General features: G+C 34.8%; 1 protein-coding gene across 2 annotated transcripts in view; it reads left to right on the top strand.

The window, feature by feature from the left end:
* Positions 1–509: 509 nt before the first annotated feature.
* The window catches only part of ATF2 (activating transcription factor 2), a 59,931-nt gene continuing 39,004 nt past the window's right edge, over positions 510–21,436 (top strand). The window contains exons 1-4 of one of the 2 annotated variants that reach the window (XM_065880353.1): positions 510–541; positions 7,570–7,639; positions 19,590–19,616; position 20,768. In XM_065880353.1, the coding sequence (XP_065736425.1) occupies positions 510–541; positions 7,570–7,639; positions 19,590–19,616; position 20,768 (130 nt within the window). Of the gene's footprint in view, positions 542–7,569; positions 7,640–19,589; positions 19,687–20,767; positions 20,769–21,436 lie in introns of both variants that reach the window. The other variant, XM_065880352.1, reaches the window with a different exon arrangement.

Below are 21,436 nucleotides of genomic sequence, written 5' to 3'. Positions count from 1 at the left end.
GGAAGAGGGAACTTCTTATAAAGATCAACTATCATTACATTATGGGACAAATAATGATGAATTAGGCCGAGAACCAGACCATCACTGACTACATTTTTTAAAACTTAAAGCTTTCTGAATAGATATTTTGAAATACTAGATCTCATCTTTTCATCAGACGTCAAAAGTCAGGATTTTCACTCTTTTAATTACTGCTCTTCAACCACAGTCCTAAAGGCTAAATGTTTCTCTTTTACCCTCTTTATCGTGGAGTTGGATATATTAATACCTATGTTTAAGGCATTTATATGGGTGTTCATATTTTAGGAGCAGTGCTCTATTATAAAGATTCTTAATAGTGAGTGGGTTTTTGGATGACAGTAGTGTTACAAAGAGTGTAATTATTTGAGTGTTTTTATTGTTTTACTATGTTTCAAGAAATGTTTCAAAACTATATTTAACAGTGTGAAACCACTTCATTTTTCAGTATCCTTGCCATGAAAAAGAGGACGTGATAAGTTGTACAACTTATGAAATTCAAGTTACATGTGAATTCTGCCAGGTGTGTATGCAATATTTGGTATTTTGTGCTTTTTTCATATTTTAGATTATAAAAATTCTCATAGGTTATTTCTAGATAAATATTTCAAGTGTTTTTCATAAATAAGAAAATACTTACCTAGTATGTAGTTTAGCTACTACTGCTATAGTATTTTAAAATTATCAAATAGAGCATCAAAATATACTTAACTATGACAAGCATAAACATATTTTAGGGTTTTGATTTCTCCTAAAATGAGTTCCAAATAATACTAGTCCCATGAGATGTTCTAGTATTGTTCTAGTGAAAAAGGTTCAAATAGAAAATGGATGTGGCAAAAATGCTGTATCCTAGGTGCTCTTCTGGTCATTTCTCTTGAACATATAAAGTCTGAAAAGTCCTGCCCCCAAAAAACAGTATTCTAGCATTTCCCAAATTTGGCCATAATAGTGATTGTCATCTCTGTTCCTGAAGAGAAACTTATTTCCGAAAGGTTAACAAACTAGTGTTGAAAAAGAAACAATGTTACAGAATTTTTAGTTGTCAAATATAGTTCATATATGTAATTTCTATGAAGAAAGCAAAAACAAAAACCTACAAGTTAACGGAAGGAATAATTGGAAACTTTAAGTCTATATCAAAAAGTAGGAAAACAATCTTGACTCAAAAATGTCTTTTTGTAGTTGTTTGGTTCAAATCTGGATCCAAGAAAGTCCCCATATTGCATTTTGTTTAGTATGTTTATTAGACCTCTTTTAATCTAAAACAGTTCCCCTCTACCTCCTCTTTTCTTTAGTTCCCCATGACATTTATTTCTTGAAGAAACCAGGTCTTTTGTCCTGTAGAATTTGGCTAATTCCAGCTTGGTGATGTTGTTTGACATGTTTTTTTTTTTTTTTTTTTTTTAAGGTTAGAGGATTCTTAAAATTTATTTTTTTATACAGCAGGTTCTTATTAGTTATCTGTTTTATACATATTAGTGTATACATGTCAATCCCAGTCTCCCAATTCATCCCATCCCCACCCCCACTTTCCCCTCTTGGTGTCCATACATTTGTTCTCTACATCTGTGTCTCTGTTTTTGCCTTGCAAACCGGTTCATCTGTACCATTTTTTCTGGATTCCACATATAATATGCATTAATATATGATATTTGTTTTCCTCTTTCTGACTTACTTCACTCTGTATGACAGTCTCTAGGTCTGTCCACGTCTCTACAAATGACCCAATTTTGTTACTTTTTGTGGCTAAGTAATACTCCATTGTATATATGTACCACAACTTCTTTATCCATTCGTCTGTCAATGGGCATTTAGGTTGCTTCCATGACCTGTCTATTGTAAATAGTGCTGCAGTGAACATTGGGGTGCATGTGTCTTTTTTTTTTTTTTTTTTTTTGGCGAAACGCGGGCCTCTCACTGCTGTGGCCTCTCCCGTTGCGGAGCACAGGTTCCAGACACACAGGCCCAGCGGCCATGGCTCACGGGCCCAGCCGGTCCGCGGCATGTGGGATCCTCCCAGACCAGGGCACGAACCCATGTCCCCTGCATCGGCAGGCGAACTCTCAACCACTGCTCCACCAGGGAAGCCCGCATGTGTCTTTTTGAATTGCAGTTTTCTCTGGTTATATGACCAGTAGTGGGATTGCTGGGGCATATGGTAATTTTATTTTTAGTTTTCTAAGGAATCTCCATACTGCTCTCCATAGTGGCTATATCAATTTACATTCCCACCAGCAGTGCAAGAGGGTTCCCTTTTCTCCACACCCTCTCCAGCATTTGTTGTTTGTAGATTTCCTGATGATGTCTATTCTAACTGGTGTAAGTGATACCTCATTGTAGTTTTGATTTGCATTTCTCTAATAATTAGTAATGTTGAGCAGCTTTTCATGTGCCTCTTGGCTATCTGTATGACTTCTTTGGAGAGATGTCTGTTTAGGTCTTCTGCCCATTTTTTGATTGGGCTGTTTGTTTTTTTAATATTGAGCTGCATGAGCTGTTTATATATTTTGGAGATTAATCCTTTATCCATTGATTCATTTGCAAATACTTTTCCCATTCTGAGGATTGTCTTTTCGTTTCGTTTATAGTTTCTTTTGCTGTGCAAAAGCTTTTAAGTTTCATTAGGTCCCATTTGTTTATTTTTGTTTTTATTTCCATTACTCTAGGAGGTGGGTCAAAAAAGATCTTGCTGTGATTTATGTCAAAGAGTGTTCTTCCTATGTTTTCCTCTAAGAGTTTTATAGTGTCCGGTCTTACATTTAGGTCTTGAATCCATTTTGAGTTTATTTTGGTGTATGGTGTTAGGGAGTGTTCTAATTTCATTCTTTTACATGTAGCTGTCCAGTTTTCCCAGCACCACTTGTCGAAGAGACTGTCTTTTCTCTGTTGTATATCCTTACCTCCTTTGTTGTAGATTAGTTGATCATAGGTGCCATGGGTTTTTCTCTGAGCTTTCTATCCTGTTCCTTTGATGTATATTTCTGTTTTTGTGCCAGTACCATATTGTCTTCATTACTGTAGCTTTGTGGTATAGTCTGAAGTCAGGGAATCTGATTCCTCCAGCTCTGTTTTTTTCCCTCAAGTCTGCTTTGGCTATTCGGGGTCTTTTCTGTCTGCACAGAAATTTTAATATTTTTTGTTCTAATTCTGTAAAAAAAAAAAATGCCACTGGTAACTTGATAGGGATTGCACTGAATCTGTAGATTGCTTTGGGTAGTATAGTCATTTTCACAATGTTGATTCTTCCAATCCAAGAACATGGTGTATCTCTCCATCTGTTGCTATCATCTTTAATTTCTTTCATCAGTGTCTTATAATTTTCTGCATACAGGTCTTTTGTCTCCCTAGGTAGGTTTATTCCTAGATATTTTATTCTGTTTGTTGCAGTGGTAAATGGGAGTGTTTCCTTAATTTCTCTTTCAGATTTTTCATCATTAGTGTAAAGGAATGCAAGAGATTTCTGTGCATTAATTTTGTATCTTGCTACTTTACCAGATTCATTGATTAGCTCTAGGAGTTTTCTGGTGGCATCTTTAGGATTCTCTATGTATAGTATCATGTCATCTGCAAACAGTGACAGTTTTACTTGTTCTTTTCCAATTTATATTCCTTTTATTTCTTTCTCTTCTCTGATTGCCGTGGCTAGGAATTCCAAATCTATGTTGAATAATAGTGGCGAGAGTGGACATTGTTGTCTTCTTCCTGACCTTAGAGGAAATGCTTTCAGTTTTTCACCATTGAGAATGATGTTTGCGCTGGGTTTGTTGTATATGGCCTTTATTATGTTGAGGTAGGTTCCCTCTATGCCCACTTTCTGGAGAGTTTTTATCATAAATGGGTGTTGACTTTTGTCAAAAGTTTTTTCTGCATCTATTGAGATGATCATATGGTTTTTATTCTTCAATTTGTTAATATGGTATATCACACATATTAATTGATTTGCATTATACTGAGGAATCCTTGCATCCCTGGGATAAATCCCACTTGATCTTGGTGTATGATCCTTTTAATGTGTTGTTGGATTCTGTTTCCTAGTATTTTATTGAGGATATTTGCATCTATATTCATTGGTGATATTGGTCTGTAATTTTCTTTCTTTGTAGTATCTCTGTCTGGTTTTGGTATCAGGGTGATGGTGGCCTCTTAGAATGAGTTGAGAGTGTTCCTTTCTCTGCAAGTTTTTGGAAGAGTTTGAGAAGGATGGGTGTTAGCTCTTCTCTAAACGTTTGATAGAATTCACCTGTGAAGCCGTCTGGTCCTGGACTTTTGTTTGTTGGAAGATTTTTAATCACAGTTTCAATTTTATTACTTGTGATTAGTCTGTTCATATTTTGTTTCTTCCTGGTTCAGTCTTGGGAGATTATACCTTTCTAAGAATTTGTCCATTTCTTCCAGGTTGTCCATTTTATTGGCATAGAGTTGATTGTAGTAGTCTCTTAGGATGCTTTGTATTTCTGCCGTGTCTGTTGTAACTTCTCCTCTTTCATTTCTAATTTTATTGATTTGAGTCCTCTACCTCTTTTTCTTCATGCGTCTGGCTAAAGGTTTATCAATTTTGTTTATCTTCTCAAAGAACCAGCTTTTAGTTTCATTGATCTTTGCTGTTGTTTTCTTTGTTTCTATTTCATTTATTTCTGATCTGATCTTTATGATTTCCTTCCTTCTGCTAACTTTGGGGTTTTTTTGTTCTTCTTTCTCTAGTTCCTTTAGGTGTAAGGTTAGAGTGTTTATTTGAGATTTTTCTTGTTTCTTGAGGTAGGCTTGTATAGCTCTAAACTTCCCTCTTAGAACTGCTTTTGCTGCATCCCATCGGTTTTGGATCATCGTGTTTTCATTGTCATTTGTCTCTAGGTATTTTTTGATTTCCTCTTTGATTTCTTCAGTGATCTCTTGGTTATTTAGTAATGTATTGTTTAGCCTCCATGTGTTTGTGTTTTTTGCGGTTTTTTCCCCTGTAACTGATTTCTAATTTCATAGCATTGTGGTCAGAAAAGATGCTTGATATGATTTCAGTTTTCTTAAATTTACTGAGGATTGATTTGTGACCCAAGATGTGATCTATCCTGGAGAATGTTCCGTGTGCACTTGAGAAGAAAGTGTAATATGCTGTTTTTGGATGGAATGTCCTGTAGATGTCATTTAAATCTATCTGGTCTAAAGAAAAAGCTTGTGTTTCCTTATCAGTTTTCTGTCTGGATGATCTGTTAGTGTAAGTGAAGTGTTAAAGCCCACCACTATTGTGTTACTGTCAGTTTCCTCTTTTATAGCTGTTAGCAGTTGCCTTATGTATTGAGGTGCTCCTATGTTGGCTGCATATTTATTTATAATTGTTGTATCTTCCTTCTTAGATTGATCCCTTGATCATTATGTAGTGTCCTTCCTTGTCTCTTATAACATTCTTTTTTTATAAGTCTATTTTATCTCACATGGGTACTGCTATTCCAGCTTTCTTTTGATTTCCATTTGCATGGAATATCTTTTTCCATCCCCTCACTTTCAGGCTGTATGTGTCCCTAGGTCTGAAGTGGGTCTCTTGTAGACAGCATATATATGGGTCTTGTTTTTGTATCCATTCAGCAAGCCTGTGTCTTTTGGTTGGAGCATTTAATCCATTCACGTTTAAGGTAATTATTGATATGTATGTTCCTTTGACCATTTTCTTAATTGTTTTGGGTTTGTTTTTGTAGGTCCTTTTCTTCTCTTGTGTTTCCCAGTTAGAGAAGTTCCTTTAGCATTTGTTGTAGAACTGGTTTGGTGGTGCTGAATTCTCTTAACTTTTGCTTGTCTGTAAAGCTTTTGATTTCTCCATCGAATCTAAATGAGATCCTTGCCGGGTAGAGTAATCTTGGTTGTAGGTTCTTCCCTTTCATCACTTTAAGTATATCATGCCAGTCCCTTCTGCCTTGTAGAGTTTCTGCTGACAAATCAGCTGTTAAGCTTATGGGAGTTCCCTTGTATGTTATTTGTCATTTTTCCCTTGTTGCTTTCCATAAATTTTTCTTTGTCTTGAATTTTTGTCAATTTGATTACTATGTGTCTCGGCATGTTCCTCCTTGGGTTTATCCTGCCTGGACTCTCTGTGCTTCCTGGACTTGGGTGGCTGTTTCCTTTCCCACGTTAGGCAAGTTTTTGACTATAATCTCTTCAGATATTTTCTCGGGTCCTTTCTCTCTCTCTTCTCCTTCTGGAACCCCTATAATGTGAATGTTGGTGTGTTTAATGTTGTTCCAGAGGTCTCTTAGGCTGTCCTCATTTTTTTTTCATTCTTTTTTATTTATTCTGTTCCTCAGCAGTGAATTCCACCATTCTGTCTTCCAGGTCACTTATCCGTTCTTCTGCCTCAGTTATTCTGCTATTGATTCCTTCTAGTGTAGTTTTTATTTCAGTTATTGTATTGTTCATCTCTGTTTGTTTGTTCTTTAATTCTTCTAGGTGTTTGTTCTTTAATTCTTCTAGGTCTTTCTTCAGCATTTCTTACACCTTCTTCATCTTTGCCTCCATTCTTTTTCCGAGGTCCTGGATCATCTTCACTATCATTATTCTGATTTCTTTTTCTGGGAGGTTGCCTATCTCCACTTGATTTAATTGTTTTTCTGGGTTTTTATCTTGTTCCTTCATCTGGTACATAGTCCTCTGCCTTTTCATTTTGTCTGTCTCTTTGAATGTGGTTTTCGATCCACAGGCTGCAGAATTGTAGTTCTTCTTGCTTCTGCTGTATCCCCTTTCAACATGTTTTTCTATCTCCTGTATTTCCTGTAGTTGGATCTAGAGAGGCTTGATTAGATTCAGGCTTGACTTTTTTTCCCCCAAGAATCCTTTGTGTGCTTTTTATTGCATCATATCAGGGGGCACATAATGTTTGTCTCACTTTTAGTGATGTTAATTTAAGACTGACCTGTGAGTTCAGATGCTGTCACCCTGACCCAGCCATTATAAAGTTCCTGTCACCTTTGTTCCTGATTGTTTTATCAGACATTGATGATAGTTACCTAGTCCATTATTTCATTGGCATTTAAAGTGGTTATCTTCTCATTATTTCATTTATCTGCACTTATGCTACTGAACAGGAAAGATTTAGACTGATAGATCAGGGTTCCTAATATTTTTTTCTGTAGTGTAAAATCTGCATGTTACATGTCTCTGTTCATAATAAGAAAATGGAAGGTGGGGTTAAAATGTCAGTAAAAGTGTTTTACTTCACATTCAGATAGAAGGTGATAAGCTTAGTGAAAATCAAATAATATTACATTTTAAGTTGTTCTTTTTTTTTTTTTTTTTTTTTTTTTTTGTGGTACACGGGCCTCTCACTATCGTGGCCTCTCCCATTGCGGAGCACAGGCTCCAGACGCGCAGGCTCAGCGGCCATGGTTCTTGGACCCAGCCGCTCCACGGCATGTGGGATCTTCCCAGACCGGGGCACGAACCCACGTCCCCTGCATCGGCAGTAGGACTCTCAACTACTGCGCCACCAGGGAAGCCCTTAAGTTGTTCTCTATTTAAAAATCTGTACTGTGAAACATTTAGCCATTTCTTAATGTTTTATTATAGGCAATACAAGGACCTGTGGAATATGAGTGATGACAAACCCTTTCTATGTACTGCCCCTGGATGTGGCCAGGTAATATATAAATTGTTTTGTATATTCATATTTAGTAAAACACTTATGACAATATATGTTGTCATTAAAAGGATTCTTTTACAATGTTTTGTACAATTTTGGAGTTAGAATGAAAATAACCCAGAAAAATTTGGGGAAGAAATTAATTTTCCTCAATAGCACATCTGAGTTTTAATGAATACAATCTAATATGGAAAAAAAAATAAGTCTTGTAAGGGAAAGATGGAAAACCTGGAGAAAATCCAAGATTTAAAAGTATATTCATTTGACCATTATTGGTTGAAAATCATTGTGAATTGCCTAATTGGAAATCAGATATACATTATCTTTTATGAAAATTAGTTTACTTGCTGAACTCTTATGAAAAAAACTAATGTTTACCTCTGAGCATATCACTAATAATATATTAATGTTCTTAAGTATAACATCTTTAATATAGAGCATGTATGGAAGCATTTTTAGAAAATAATATTTTAGTGTTGTTACAGAAATAATATTTCAGTGTTTTTTAATAGGCCATTAAATTATTAATCTATTACTGTTATAATAATCTTAAAATAGCTATAGACACTAAGGAATGAAAGAATAAATTTAATGTGTAGTAAATTTACAGAGTACTTAAATATACAAACTATAAATCATAAAAGTATTAAAGTGTTTCTTTGGTTCTCATTGTTTTCTTTAGCTGATACTTTAAATGGAGGTATAATTTATATACAATAAACTGCACATACTTATAGTGTACAGTTTGATACATTTTAACATATGTATGTATCCATAAAACCATCACCACAATTAAGATAGTGAACATATTCATCATCCCCAAAAGTTTCCTCATGCTTATTTGTTATACCTCCCTCCCATCCCTGTCAACCACTGATCTGCCTTCTGTCACTGTAGGTTAGTTTGTATTTTCCAGAATTTTATATAAATGGAATCATACAGTATGTACTTTTGACTGGATTCTTTCCTTCCACATAATTAATTTACAGTTTCTGCATGCTATGTGATTAGTAGTTAATTCCTTTTCATTGAGGAGCAGTATTTCCTTATTTCACCATTAGTTTATTTATTCACTTGTTTATGGACATTTGTCTTATTTCCAGTTTTTAGTTGTTAGAAATAAAGCTGTTGTGAATATTTATGTATAAGCCTTTGAATGAATGCATGCTTTCTTTTCTCTTGGGTGAGTACCTAGGAGAGTAGTGGTGGGATCATATGTAATATATAATAGGAAATTGCCAAACTACTTTGCAAAACAGAGGTGTCACTTTGCATTTCCACCAACAGTCTATGAGAGGTCCTGTTGTATCATATCTTTGCCAACATTTGGTGTCAGTCTTTTAATTTTAGCCATTTTCATTGTGTGTATACTGATATATAAAGTGTTACTTTGCATTTCTTTGTTGACTGATGAAAAAATGAGCACTTTTTCATGTGCTTATTGGCCATTCGTATACTTTATTTTTTGTGAAATATCTTTTCAAATTTTCTACTTGTTTTTAAAAATTAGGTTGCCTGTCTTTTAATTATTGAGTTGTATGAGCTCTTTAAATATCCTGGGTACCAGTCTGTCATCAAATTTTTCTCCAGGTCTGTGGTTTCCAACTTGATTTTCATAATAGTATCTTTTGATGAACAGATGTTTCTAATTTTAATGAAGTCTAATGTATTAATTTTTTCTCTTCTTTGGTTGTTGGTTTTTGTGACTTATCTAAGAAACTTTTGCTTAACCTTAAGTCATAAAGATATTCTCCATTGCTTTCCTCTGAAAGCTTGGTTTTTCATTTCGGTCTCTTTTGTATCTTGAATTAATTTTTGTGTATAGTGTGAGGTAGGAGTTGAAGCTCACTTTTTTTTCCATATGGTTTCTCAGATATTCCAGTGTCGTTTGTTGAAAAGATTTTCCTTTCTCCATTAAGTTGCTTCATCCCCTTTATTGAAAATCAAATGATTTGTGTAAGTGTGGATCTATTTCTTAGCTTTCTATTCTGTTCCTTTCATCAGTCTGTCAACTTTTATGCCAGTACCATACTGTCTTGATTGCTTTAGCTTTACAGTAAGCCTACCAGTCAGGTAGAGTAAATTCTCCAATTTAGTTCTTTTTCAGGATTGTTTTGGATATTTAATTTTAATCATTCTGGTGAGGGTATAGTGGTATCTAAAGATTTTAATTTACGTGGTGTCCATGATGTTGAGCAGGGTAAAGGTAGGAGTTACCAGGGTTGGTGATATTTTAGATAGGTTGGTCAGGGAATGCCTCTGTAATAATGTGACATTTGAATAAAGATGTGGGAGCAAACCCTGCACGTACCTGGGGGAAGAGTTTTCCAGACTGAAGGAACAGCAAATATAAAGTCTCATAGGGAAGAAATGGATTTGGTGTGTTTAAAAACAGAAAGATGACTGTTGCGGCTGGAGCATATAGTGATTAATGAGGATAAGGGTAGGAGATGATGTCAGAAAGGTAGGGGAATAAAAAGAGTCAATAACCTGTAGGGCTTTTGTTGACTGTGATAAGGTATTTGGATTTTATTCAGAGAGCAATGAAAAGCCATTGCTGAGCTAATAGTGAAAGTAGAGACTGGCAGCAGTCAGAGAGATAGTGGTGGCTTTGACTAGGTGGTAATAATGGACAAATAGAGAAATAGACTGATTTGACATATATTTTGAAGATATATTTTGTATACATTTTTCTATAAATTCAGGAAAGCTAAAAATTGCAATTTCTAAAATCCTTTTCAGCTAGAATTCTGGGTATGATTTTAGGTTCCACCAACCAGATTTACTCATTCTGGTAAATTACATTTACTCCTTGGATTTGGGACCAAGTTGAATGGAAAGGTGGTATTACTCAAGTCCTCCATTTTGCTGGAATGGATTGGACAGACACAGTATGAATCTTTAATCCCTGGATTAGAGCTAATACAATATGTTTCTAGAGCCAGCCTTTGGACCATGACCAGTTTTGCTGTGTTGTTCTAGGAATCATTCGTGGAAACTCAGTCTCAAACCAGTCCCTAATTCCTTGTCCTATCCTTTTCTGCTTAAAATAGTTGGAATTGTTATTTTGTGATTGAGTCTTTAGTAACATACATGCCATTTTAAATAAAAAGAATTACATTTAAATTTACTTAAAATTTACTTAAGAGCGCTTCCAAATGAAGCCAACAAAAGATCAGGGGGGATTTGACTTCAGGATGAATCCAAGAAGTCGAATTAGTACCATCCAACCTTCCCCGTTTTTGGTGCCTCTGCACCAAAACTATCCCTTCCATCTTCTGCCTCCACCCCAACTCCCAAGGCCAGGCTGTCATTTCTCCCTATCTGGGAGATAGAACCAGTGAAAGAATGACTCAGTAAAATTAGGAGAAAAAGGCAAATGGAAATGAGATACTCTTCAGGTCAAGAAGATATTTTAAAATTGCTGAGAAAAATTACACAATCTGTTCAAGCATATCCAGACTGTTTATAGACACTATTAATGGTTTGCTTCCTTAGCGGATGGGGTGAGGCAAATGGAACATTACACAGCACATCCCCGGGGTAAAGTAAGAGTTTATTCACCTCAACACCAGATCCAGAAAGTCTGGGAACTTTTTAATATTCATTGTTTAAGTTCTCGCAGCAGACTGCCTTGCACATGCCCAGTCCATGTCCATGGCACAAATGGCCAAGAGACTGAGAGGTAGACTACCTCTTAGCCAGCCAAGAAGACACCCTTCGTAGGGCTAAGGTCTTCTATGAACATAACAAGGGTGTTCCAGCACTTTATCAGGCCCCAAAGTCACCCATTGTTCTTCCTCATAATATATATCAGCAACATTTCCATCTAATGATCCTGCCTATAAATCAATCTATGATTATTTTGGCATTTTCTACCATAAGAATGTTTATACTTTTGGCAAAGCAGCAACCATTTTACTTCAGTGATATTAAAAGTACTCTTGCACTCTTATTCATTGCTGGTAAAAGTGCAAGATGGCACACCCCCTAGAGGGAGTTTGACAATATCTAGCAAAATTACACATGCATTTACCCTTTGACCCAACAATCCTACTTCTGGGACTCTATCCCAAAGATGCACTGTCAAAACTATGAAAAGACATATGCCCAAGGTTATTAGATATATGTTCAATATATTTTGTTACCTGTCAGTCTCTGGACAGTAGTATTCCAGGAGAATAGAAGCAAAAGCTATAAAGCTTCTTGAAACTTCAGTTTGGAAGTGACAGGTCATCACTTCTGCAGCATTCTGTTGATCAGTGCAAGTCACCAGACCAGCCCAGACTCAAGGGGTGGGGAAATAGATACCCTCCTCCGGATGGGAGAACCAGCCTTACCACATTGCAAAGGAAGGAGGGTACATATCATAATGGAAGGAATTTGTGGCCATATTTTACAAGCTGGCACAGACAAATACTGAAATGCTTAACAGGTAAAATAATTTCTGGGGTGGGCCTCAAAAAAATCCATTGGGTGAATGGTGAGTAGAGATGAAATGAGATGGATCATAGGTTGATAATTGCTAAAGCTGGGTGAGTGTGCAAAGGGGTTTATTACACTATTTCTTTTTAATTTACTAAAATGCAACAGAAGAAAAATAAACCTATTGCTGAATGTAAGAACATATGTATGTATGTGTATCAGAGATTGTGTAAAAGACCTAATATTTTTTAAAAATATGAAAAACATTAAGAAGTTAGAATTGTTTTTTAGACTCCCTGTTATGAAAGGAGTTAACATTCATTTTTCCTCCTACTTCTTTCCTCTCCCTTGATGTCTGATAATAATTTTTCCATTGTCAGGGTTTGTAATACATTTTGTCTGATAATCTATAATCCCCATATTTCTTTAGTTTTACTTGTGTATTTAAATAGTATAGATAGAGAGGAAGGGTGAGAGCTAAGCTTTAAGACACTCCAGTGTTCAGAAGTCAGAAAGAGGGGGAGGATGTAGCAGAGGAGACTGAGAAGCAAGCAGACAATGAAGAAAATTGTGTTCTGGAAGTCAAGTAGAAAAAGTATTTCAAAGTGTGGGGGAACAATGTAGTCATGTAGTTGAAAGGGTAAGGTGAGAATTCGGTATTTATTATTGGATTTAGAAAAATGGGGATTATTAGACACCTTGCTAAGAGGAGTTTCAGTGAAGCAGCAGTGACAGCAGTGAGATTGGAGTTAGACTGATGAGTAAATGTGGAGAACCAGAAGTGGAGACATTATAAGATACCTTTTTCTTGGAATTTAGCTTAAAGGGAACAGTAAAATAACTGCTGGAGGAGAATTGAAGATGGAGTTTTTTTGTTTGTTTTGAATTTTAAGGTGGGACTATCACAGCATATTTGACACTGCAGAGAGAGGGACTATTGCAGGAATGGGGTCCTTAAGAGAGGATGGGATCCAGTGTTCAAGTGAAGGGACTGGCCTTAGAAAGGACCATAGACAATTTATCCATAGTAACTGAAAGTGAAAAGGCGGGAAGAGGTGTGGAAGGTTTGAATAGAGAAAAGGAAGCATATCAAAACTTAGACATATAAACATTTCTTCGATATGGTCACCATAAAAAACTACATTTCTTTTCATTCCATTACACAAAAGAAATCACCTTTAGAAGCTATGGCACATTGTTTTAAAGAGACTTGTATTACTTAGGATGCTGGCTGAAACAAAGACTCAACCTTAATAGATTGAGCAGTTTGTTCTTTATGTAGTAACTGGGAAGTAGGAGTCCCAGGGCTGGCTGATTCTATAACCCTCAACATGCTACTTCCATTTTTAGCTCCATGATGGCTGTTCCAGCTCCTGACTCAAGTCCATATTCCAGCAATAAGAGAGGGAGAAGGGGAAGCAAAACACAGCATGTATACACCCATCATTTTAGGAGCATTAACTGGAAGTAATGCATATAATTTTCACTCATTCTTTTGGTCCCAGCCCAATCATATGCCCACCTAACTGCAAAGAAAGCTAGAAAATGTGGTCTTTGTCCTGGGCAGCCAAGTGCTCACCTAAAATTCAGAAGTTCTTTTATTGAAGGAAAAAGGGTAATAGATATTGAGGGACAGCTGGCGGTCCTTGTCATAGTTTTCAGAGATGATTTTGAATTTGGTAACCTAACAAAAAGTCATTTGGAGTCTGAGTCTGGTTAAGCTGGGTAATACTGAAATTACCAAAGTCTTGAGTTTAGTTAATAGTAATATATCAATGTTGGTTTCTTAGTTTTGATAAATGTACCACAGTAATGTAAGATGAGAACATTGGGGAAACAAACTGAGTAATGAGTGTGTGAGAACTGTCTGTACTATTATTGCAACTTTTCTGTAAACTTAAAGGTTTCCCAAAATAAAAAGTGTATTCAAAACAATAACAACAAAAAGCTCTACCTGAGAAACACAAAAAAGTTGCTTATGAACCACAGAATAGAGCTTTCAGATATTTATCAAGTGTATATATACCATGTCTATTTATTTGTGCTCCAGCTTGTTTCAAAAAGGATTTGAGGAATTAAAGTTTCATATAAAAGTTGTCATAGTAATAAAAACAGTTATAACAGTAGTAACATTTTTTAACTTAGCCAGTCACTGTGCTAAGAAGCTTATGTGGGTTATGTCATTTAATCCTGCAAAAGCCCTATAAAATAGGTGCTACTGGCCTCATTTTACAAGTGAGCAGTTGAACTTAAATATACTACTGAATGTCTCTCAGTCACAGAGCCTGAAAATATTGAAGATAAGTTTGAACCCAAGCCTGCTCTTGTGTTAACATTTATAGCGAAACATCCCTAAATAGAATGTTCAGGCTTCAAGGTATATTTGAATACAGGTCTTTGTATATGTTTTTTTTTTCAATTAACATTAAAGGTTTTTATTTTCTCATTATTACAAAAGCATCACTGAAAATGTTGACAGAAGGAAAAAATAAAATCCAGAGAGGACTTCTGTTAACATTTGGTGTATTTCCTATATCCTTCCCCCCTTTTATTTATTCAAACAAAATTGGGATCATACTGCACATAAAGTTTTGTATTCTGTTTGTATGCAGATGACACTATATGTATTATGGGCATTTTGTGTGTTAACTGAAAACATGGGTTTGAGTTCCTGTGTAGTATTCTATTGCCAGGATGTGTCCCATAATCTATTTACCCATTCCTCTTTTATGACCTAAAAATTATTACGGCCTTAAAAAATCACAACATTGTGATGAGTATTCTTCTGTATTACCCTTTATATGCATCTCTAATTAATTCCTCAAAATACATTTTTAGAAATCAAATTATTGGGTGAAAATGTATACACATTTTTAAGGTTCTTCATACATTTTGCATATTGTTTTTAAAAGCTAGAACAATTTATTTTCACTAGTAATTTATCTAAGCACCGTTCTCATCATGAACACTCCAATCCTAGGTATTATTAACTATTTTTTGGCTTATATTTGTTCCCTAAGATACTTAAAATAGTCTAATCTCTATGTTATAATACCTTGTAACTGTTACTGGCCAAAATGATAATCCGGCTAAGGTCAGCATCATCCATTTGTTAAATCTTGCTTAGAACAGAAATGGTATAATCTCTCTCTAGATTCAAATAGTATTTCCTAGGAAATCAGAAATTCTAATAAGAATTGATTTTAGAAACACCAATTTATTGGTGGTATTACAAATTATTTTTTGTCACTAGTAGGTGATAACATTATTCCAAATTTGAATTTCACCTTTAAAAAACTTAATGGACTTAAATTTTCAAATAGGTATTTAAAATTTTTAATACATTTTGTTGATAATGTCATTTCAGAGAGAGAGACTTATAGAATTCAATGCAGAGGATTTTAACTTTCGACTCTTTATATTACAATTTTTTTCATATGCTCGCTCAGTCACTATTAGGTATTTCACAGAGTCCTGTTCATTTCATTTGTTTTAACATGGTGTTCCACTGAATTCAGTAAAAGAGACGAAGTTGAGATAATTTAGTGAAAGATTCATTTAACATTGAAACTCATATTTTATTGATAGTATCTTTGCTTTTGGTGATACTCTTATTGAAAATTCTTTCTTTGGTAGAATGTTAATACATTATAAGTTGTTTTACAAAGGAGATAATCATTTTATTTAATCTAAAGTTTCAGTGAAGGTGTGAGAGTGGAAGTGTGTATGTGTGTGTGTTTAATTAGTAACTTCCTGATGTTGAATAAAATAATTCAGCTAGTTAAAGAAGTAATAAAATGGGCTATTGGCCTGATGGCTTTATAACTTAGTACCTATTTAATCTATTTTAAATAGGAATAATAATCTATATCATAGATATGAATGCATGTATTAAATGCAGAATGACTGATTTCTTAGGAAGTTAATTCTGGTAAGAGTGTTCAAGCCTTGGAAACACAGATTTCTCAGATACCAGAGCTTAAATTAATTTATTATGGAAGCAACTATTTCACCTCCCTCCTACCTGTCAGGTTACCCATCCTTTTTAACCTTTTAAAAGAGATGATTGGCCTATCCTACCTTTCTTGACTGCCTTTCCCATTGTTTATTCAGCTATATGCTCAAAGTCTTCTTCTTTAACAAAACACTACACATCAGTAACATTTTGCATTGGAGTTGTGCTCTCAATTGCCTGGAAGAAAGAAATTGTATGAATTCAATATGTTATCACTAGCAGTATCATTATAATTTTTCTACGAAGCTTATTTTTAGAATAAAATTCTTAATTTGTCTGGGAAAGCAGTTCAAAGAGATTCTGCAAAAATGTTAGCTTGTAATAGCTACTTTATGTGTTTGTTGAAGAAAGAATGCGTTTTACAATATATACGTTCCTGGTGACTGCCTTTTGACACTGTCTTTTTAAGTTTCTTGTTAGAGATAAATAAGTTTTCTCAGATGATAGCCAAGGTTAAACTCACCTGTATCAAGTGTCAATTTCAGTGTATTTTACCCGTATATATAAATAATATCATTATATGATCAACAATTCCTTTATAAATAGCATTCAGGTAAATTTGATCTGTACATTCTCCATGAGACTTTGTAAATTCATATTCGTCGCATTTCTCCTCTTACTAGTCATATGATCCTAAATGTTTTTTAGGATCCTTTTAGCTGTTTCTTTTCACTTAGAATCAATCTCGGTGCCGTTTTCACATGTTTTGTATAAAGCATAATGTTATTTATTCTATATGTAGTTGCTGTTTGATTTGGATATTTGTGTTCAAACCAGAATCTAAGCAGAGGATACTGTTAGGATAAAAAATTCTTAGCACATAACTATCTGTTAATTATGCTGGCTGCTGTTTTAAAATCTAAGACCTCTACTACCAAAACACATTCATTTGCAAATGTTTAATGATTGCCCTCAATGGAGAAAGCCACGTTGTTAGGTTCTTTGGAACATAAAGTGAACCTTGCTTTAAGATACCTGTAAGACATTCAAGCAAAAAAAAAAAAAGATACTTGTAAGACATTCAGAACTGTAATGCAAAGTAAAAAGCAATGAAGTAACACAAGTAAATGCTATAGCTATGTTCATTCTCCAAGAGCTTTGTTATTCGGTCTATCAAAGGATGACTATTTCTTATTTCTCCAATTTGTTTTTTTATTTTTGGCTGTGTTGGGTCTTCATTGCTGCATGTGGGCTTCTCCTGATGCGGAGCACGGGCTCTAGGCACTTGGGCTTCAGTAGTTGTGGCTCGCGGACTGAGTAGTTGTGGCTCGCGGACTCTAGAGCGCAGGCTCAGTAGTTGTGACGCACGGGTTTAGTTGCTTCGCAGCATGTGGGAATCTTCCTGGACCAGGGCTCAAATCTGTGTCCCCTGCATTGGCAGGTGGTTTCTTAACCACTGCGCCACCAGGGAAGCCCTTATTTCTCCAATTTGGAAAGGATTCTTACAATGATGAAGCAATAGGAAAATAGCACTTGAGTGGGGAGGAGCTGGATTATGATCCCATTGCCTATAGTTGGTACTTAATAAATGTTTGAAGAGTAAATGAATAAGTCAAGGGGTAGAGGTACTGTTTGCATCTGGACACTCACCTACAATGGGAATACAAGCAGGTTTTGAAGAGGGGTCATATAATAATAATTTTCCACTGGTGTACAGTAACTTAAAGACTTAGTGGTAAGCATACTTACATGAGAGCACTATACAGCCAAATTAAATTAAAGGCTTAATTCATCTTAAGGAGCAGTCTGTGGTTTGGTGGGTTTTTTGTTTTTCCTTTATACTGGGCTTGAAGATTCAATTCTTTACTTGTAAGGTGTTCTTTCTTTCAATTGGCATTTATTGACTACTTAGTATATGCTAAATTTGGGGGAGCTCAAATAGTAGGAGCTCAGCCGACTTAAAAGGAAATACAAAAATATCAATATCATATTTGATAGGTGCTATAACCAGGCACTGTGCAGAGCAAGATGGGGTATATATGAGAGGGATTAACTTTTACAGTGGGCTTGTGGGCTGGCCTAAGTATGATATAGGTCATACTTTTAATATTTAGAATAAAAAACATAATGGAAAGAAATATTTCATTCTTTTATGTAGTTTTAGGGTTACCCTAAAGCTATTATCATTTGTTGCATGAAAGGATGTAGTGAGTTGGATAGTGGGGTGGTGAGACCAAAGAGAAAGAATCCATTTTTGGTGGTTCAGAGGAACCAAGTTCAAATATATATAATTTTAACATCCCATTTGTAAGGATATAGACTAGAGAGTGAGTTTAGATCTCTTAATTTGGCATTTTATAATTATTGCTCTGAAATAACAAAAAGTAAGTGCTCTCTATTTTCAGTTATAAATGTTACTAAAGATAAGGAAGCATCTTCATAAAGATTGATGTCCAGACACAGTCAGGAGGTATTTAAACAATGCATTTATTATATTGTAATCATAAATGTCACCTTTGGTAGGCAGGATGTATCCAAGCTAAGTGTAGTTTTAAAAATAAATTTGCTTCATTTTTTTATATAAGAATGCGATAATAAAATGAAAATTCACTTTATTCTAAGTTAAAATTTTAATTTAATTTTACTTTTAAAAAAATTATTTATTTATTTACTTTTGGCTGCGTTGGGTCTTCCTTGCTGCGTGCAGGCTTTCTCTAGTTGTGGCCAGCGGGGGCTACTCTTCATTGCGGTGCACGGGCTTCTCATTGCAGAGCATGAGCTCTAGGCGCATGGGCTTCAGTAGTTGCAGTGCGCAGGCTTCAGTAGTTGTGGCTCTTGGGCTCTAGAGTGCAGGCTCCGTCGTTGTGGCGCACGGGCTTAGGCTTAGTTGCTCTGCGGCATGTGAGATCTTCCCGGACCAGGGCTAGAACCCGTTTCCCCTGCATTGGCAGGCGGAATCTTAACCACTGTGCCACCAGGGAAGTCCTTAATTTTATTTTAAAGTAATTAATTGCTTTATTATTGTACTGGCCACTATTTCTTTGCTGGATTATGATCGAGGCATTCTTTTTTTTATGTGATAACATAAAGAACCTGATTTACCTCTTAATTTGTCCAGGAGTAATATTTTTATAAGAAAGTTTTCATTTTAAAAGTGGTAAGTAACCTGAAATCTAAGTAAAATACAGTGCTTTCTTCAAAAGTCATTATACCATGGAGTATATATTTCTACTATGATATGGCAAAAATTAATAGTGTTCTATTTTTAGTGTCCAAATGAAATTTATATAAAGTTTCTTTGCCTCAGGTTTTGTTTTTAAATGCTCTAAAATGAGTTATGTGACCTAGTATTATATCAGAATTGCTTGTTCTTGGGTAATGTGTTTCTCTATGATTGTTTGAGATCTAGTATGTTTATCTATACTAACAGTAGGTTCTTTATAGTTAACAAACTGCTATTTCTTTTTTAATGGTGGTTTTACATGTTGTGGAAATGAATTTCCTTATCATTTAACTTATTTGATCAAATTGAAAATCTTAACTATATTTTAAAACTTTTTGCCACAGCGTTTTACCAACGAGGATCATTTGGCTGTCCATAAACATAAACATGAGATGACACTGAAATTTGGTCCAGCACGTAATGACAGTGTCATTGTGGCTGGTTAGTATATGCTTTTATTAATAGCTTATATACATATTTCACCTGGAATGTGCACAATTTTTGTGTATTCTCTGTAAATAATATAGTCTGGTGATATTCCAATGACTTCATTTACAATAAATGTTGGCAACATGTATTTTACCCATTACATTTTTATGTTTCCTTCTGACCATTCATTTCACTCTTTTTGTGTGGTTTTCAAATGTGGATTTTAATGTCATTTTTTGTGGAAGTTAATTAGAAACCTGGGAACATTCATACCATTTCCAAAATTTACATTTAACTGATAGTTGAACTAATGTGATGTTTAGTCAATGTTTCTTTTAGCTGTTTACACCTGCTTTACAATGCTATGCGAAGCTAGATGATGATCAAGCTCTTCCTGTTGGAGAAAGAGCAATTAGCAGACTTGTTCATTAGGATTTTGTTTGTTTCTTTTTGGACTAAACATCTGTGTTAGTAAAATACTCTCAATAAAGGGGGCTAAAATTCAGTCAGTGCTTTTATTTTTGTATGTTGCTCCTATGAACATGCAGTATCACCTAAGCAGATGATTATCTTACAGTATGCAAAAAGAGAAACCCAATTCATGCATTGGTTTATTGTCCTTCCATGCTATATCAGCTACCCCTTTTTTGGTATTTAAATATATATATGTACATATCTCTGTATATGTACACACACATAACAGTTAATTTCATTGCATTTTGTATATTTTATAAGTAGTGTGGTAAGAAAACAGTTTTATATAAAATTTAATATACTTATATACATTTCAGTCCTTTTTGTGTCATAACCACAGATTCACATAAATATTCAAATTAACTTAATTTTTTTCTCTTGTAAAGCTTAGGTTATACTATTTGTAAGTCTAGAATTATATACCTGTATACTGAATATTATTAATACTTTTAAATTATTACCCAACATAGAGATCAAATTGTCATATGCAATGCTTTGGAGAGATAATGAGGAAAAAAGACGGTTCTTGTCATTCGGTATCAAGATTTTTGCATTGAAAAAACTGGAGGTAAAAATGTTGATAATTTACCAAAAAACAATTTGTTTAGGAAAAATGTAGGGTAGCATTCAACATATCTTCATTTCTATAAGTAGAAGGAAGTAGACAAGAGTGAAGTATGCATTTCTTTAAAACACTATACATCAGATACTAGGAGAGAGAACCAAAAACACAAACAAAATAACAACAGCCTGAAGGTTCACTCTCCTAGGCACGAAGGTCTTTGCTTCTCTAGAATTTCTTGCCTTAGAGCCATATCTCTCTCTGTAACATTTAACTCAAAAATATTTTGAGATTGGTTTCTAGAACTTACTTTCCTATCTGTTTATATTTAATGCAATAGAAAAGTAGAACACATTCAAACATAGCACTTGACCATTTTTTTACTAATATACATTGAGATGAGTAGTTTAGCATTACTGTATAAATATAATGCATGATGTGTATGGTATATATTTGATGATCAATAGCCATAAGCCATGTGCATGTTTAAACAATTGTGCCTGTGTTGACTTTTCTCTTTTCAAGCCTGATCATTATAGTAATCACTGATAAAAGTGATTTTTCCATATCTACGCTTAGATAGACAAACCCTTTGGGCATGAACAGAAGAGTCAAATTTATGTTCAGTTTACTAATTCAGTCATGATGGACCTAGGTTGATACAAGTATGCTGGGCCCTTATTATAATACCATTTTGAAGTCTTTTTGGGGGTAGAGGTTATATAT

This window comes from Phocoena phocoena, chromosome 7 (assembly GCF_963924675.1).
Source record: "Phocoena phocoena chromosome 7, mPhoPho1.1, whole genome shotgun sequence".
Classification (NCBI taxonomy): domain Eukaryota; kingdom Metazoa; phylum Chordata; class Mammalia; order Artiodactyla; family Phocoenidae; genus Phocoena; species Phocoena phocoena.
This window is presented reverse-complemented; position numbering and strand designations above follow the sequence as displayed.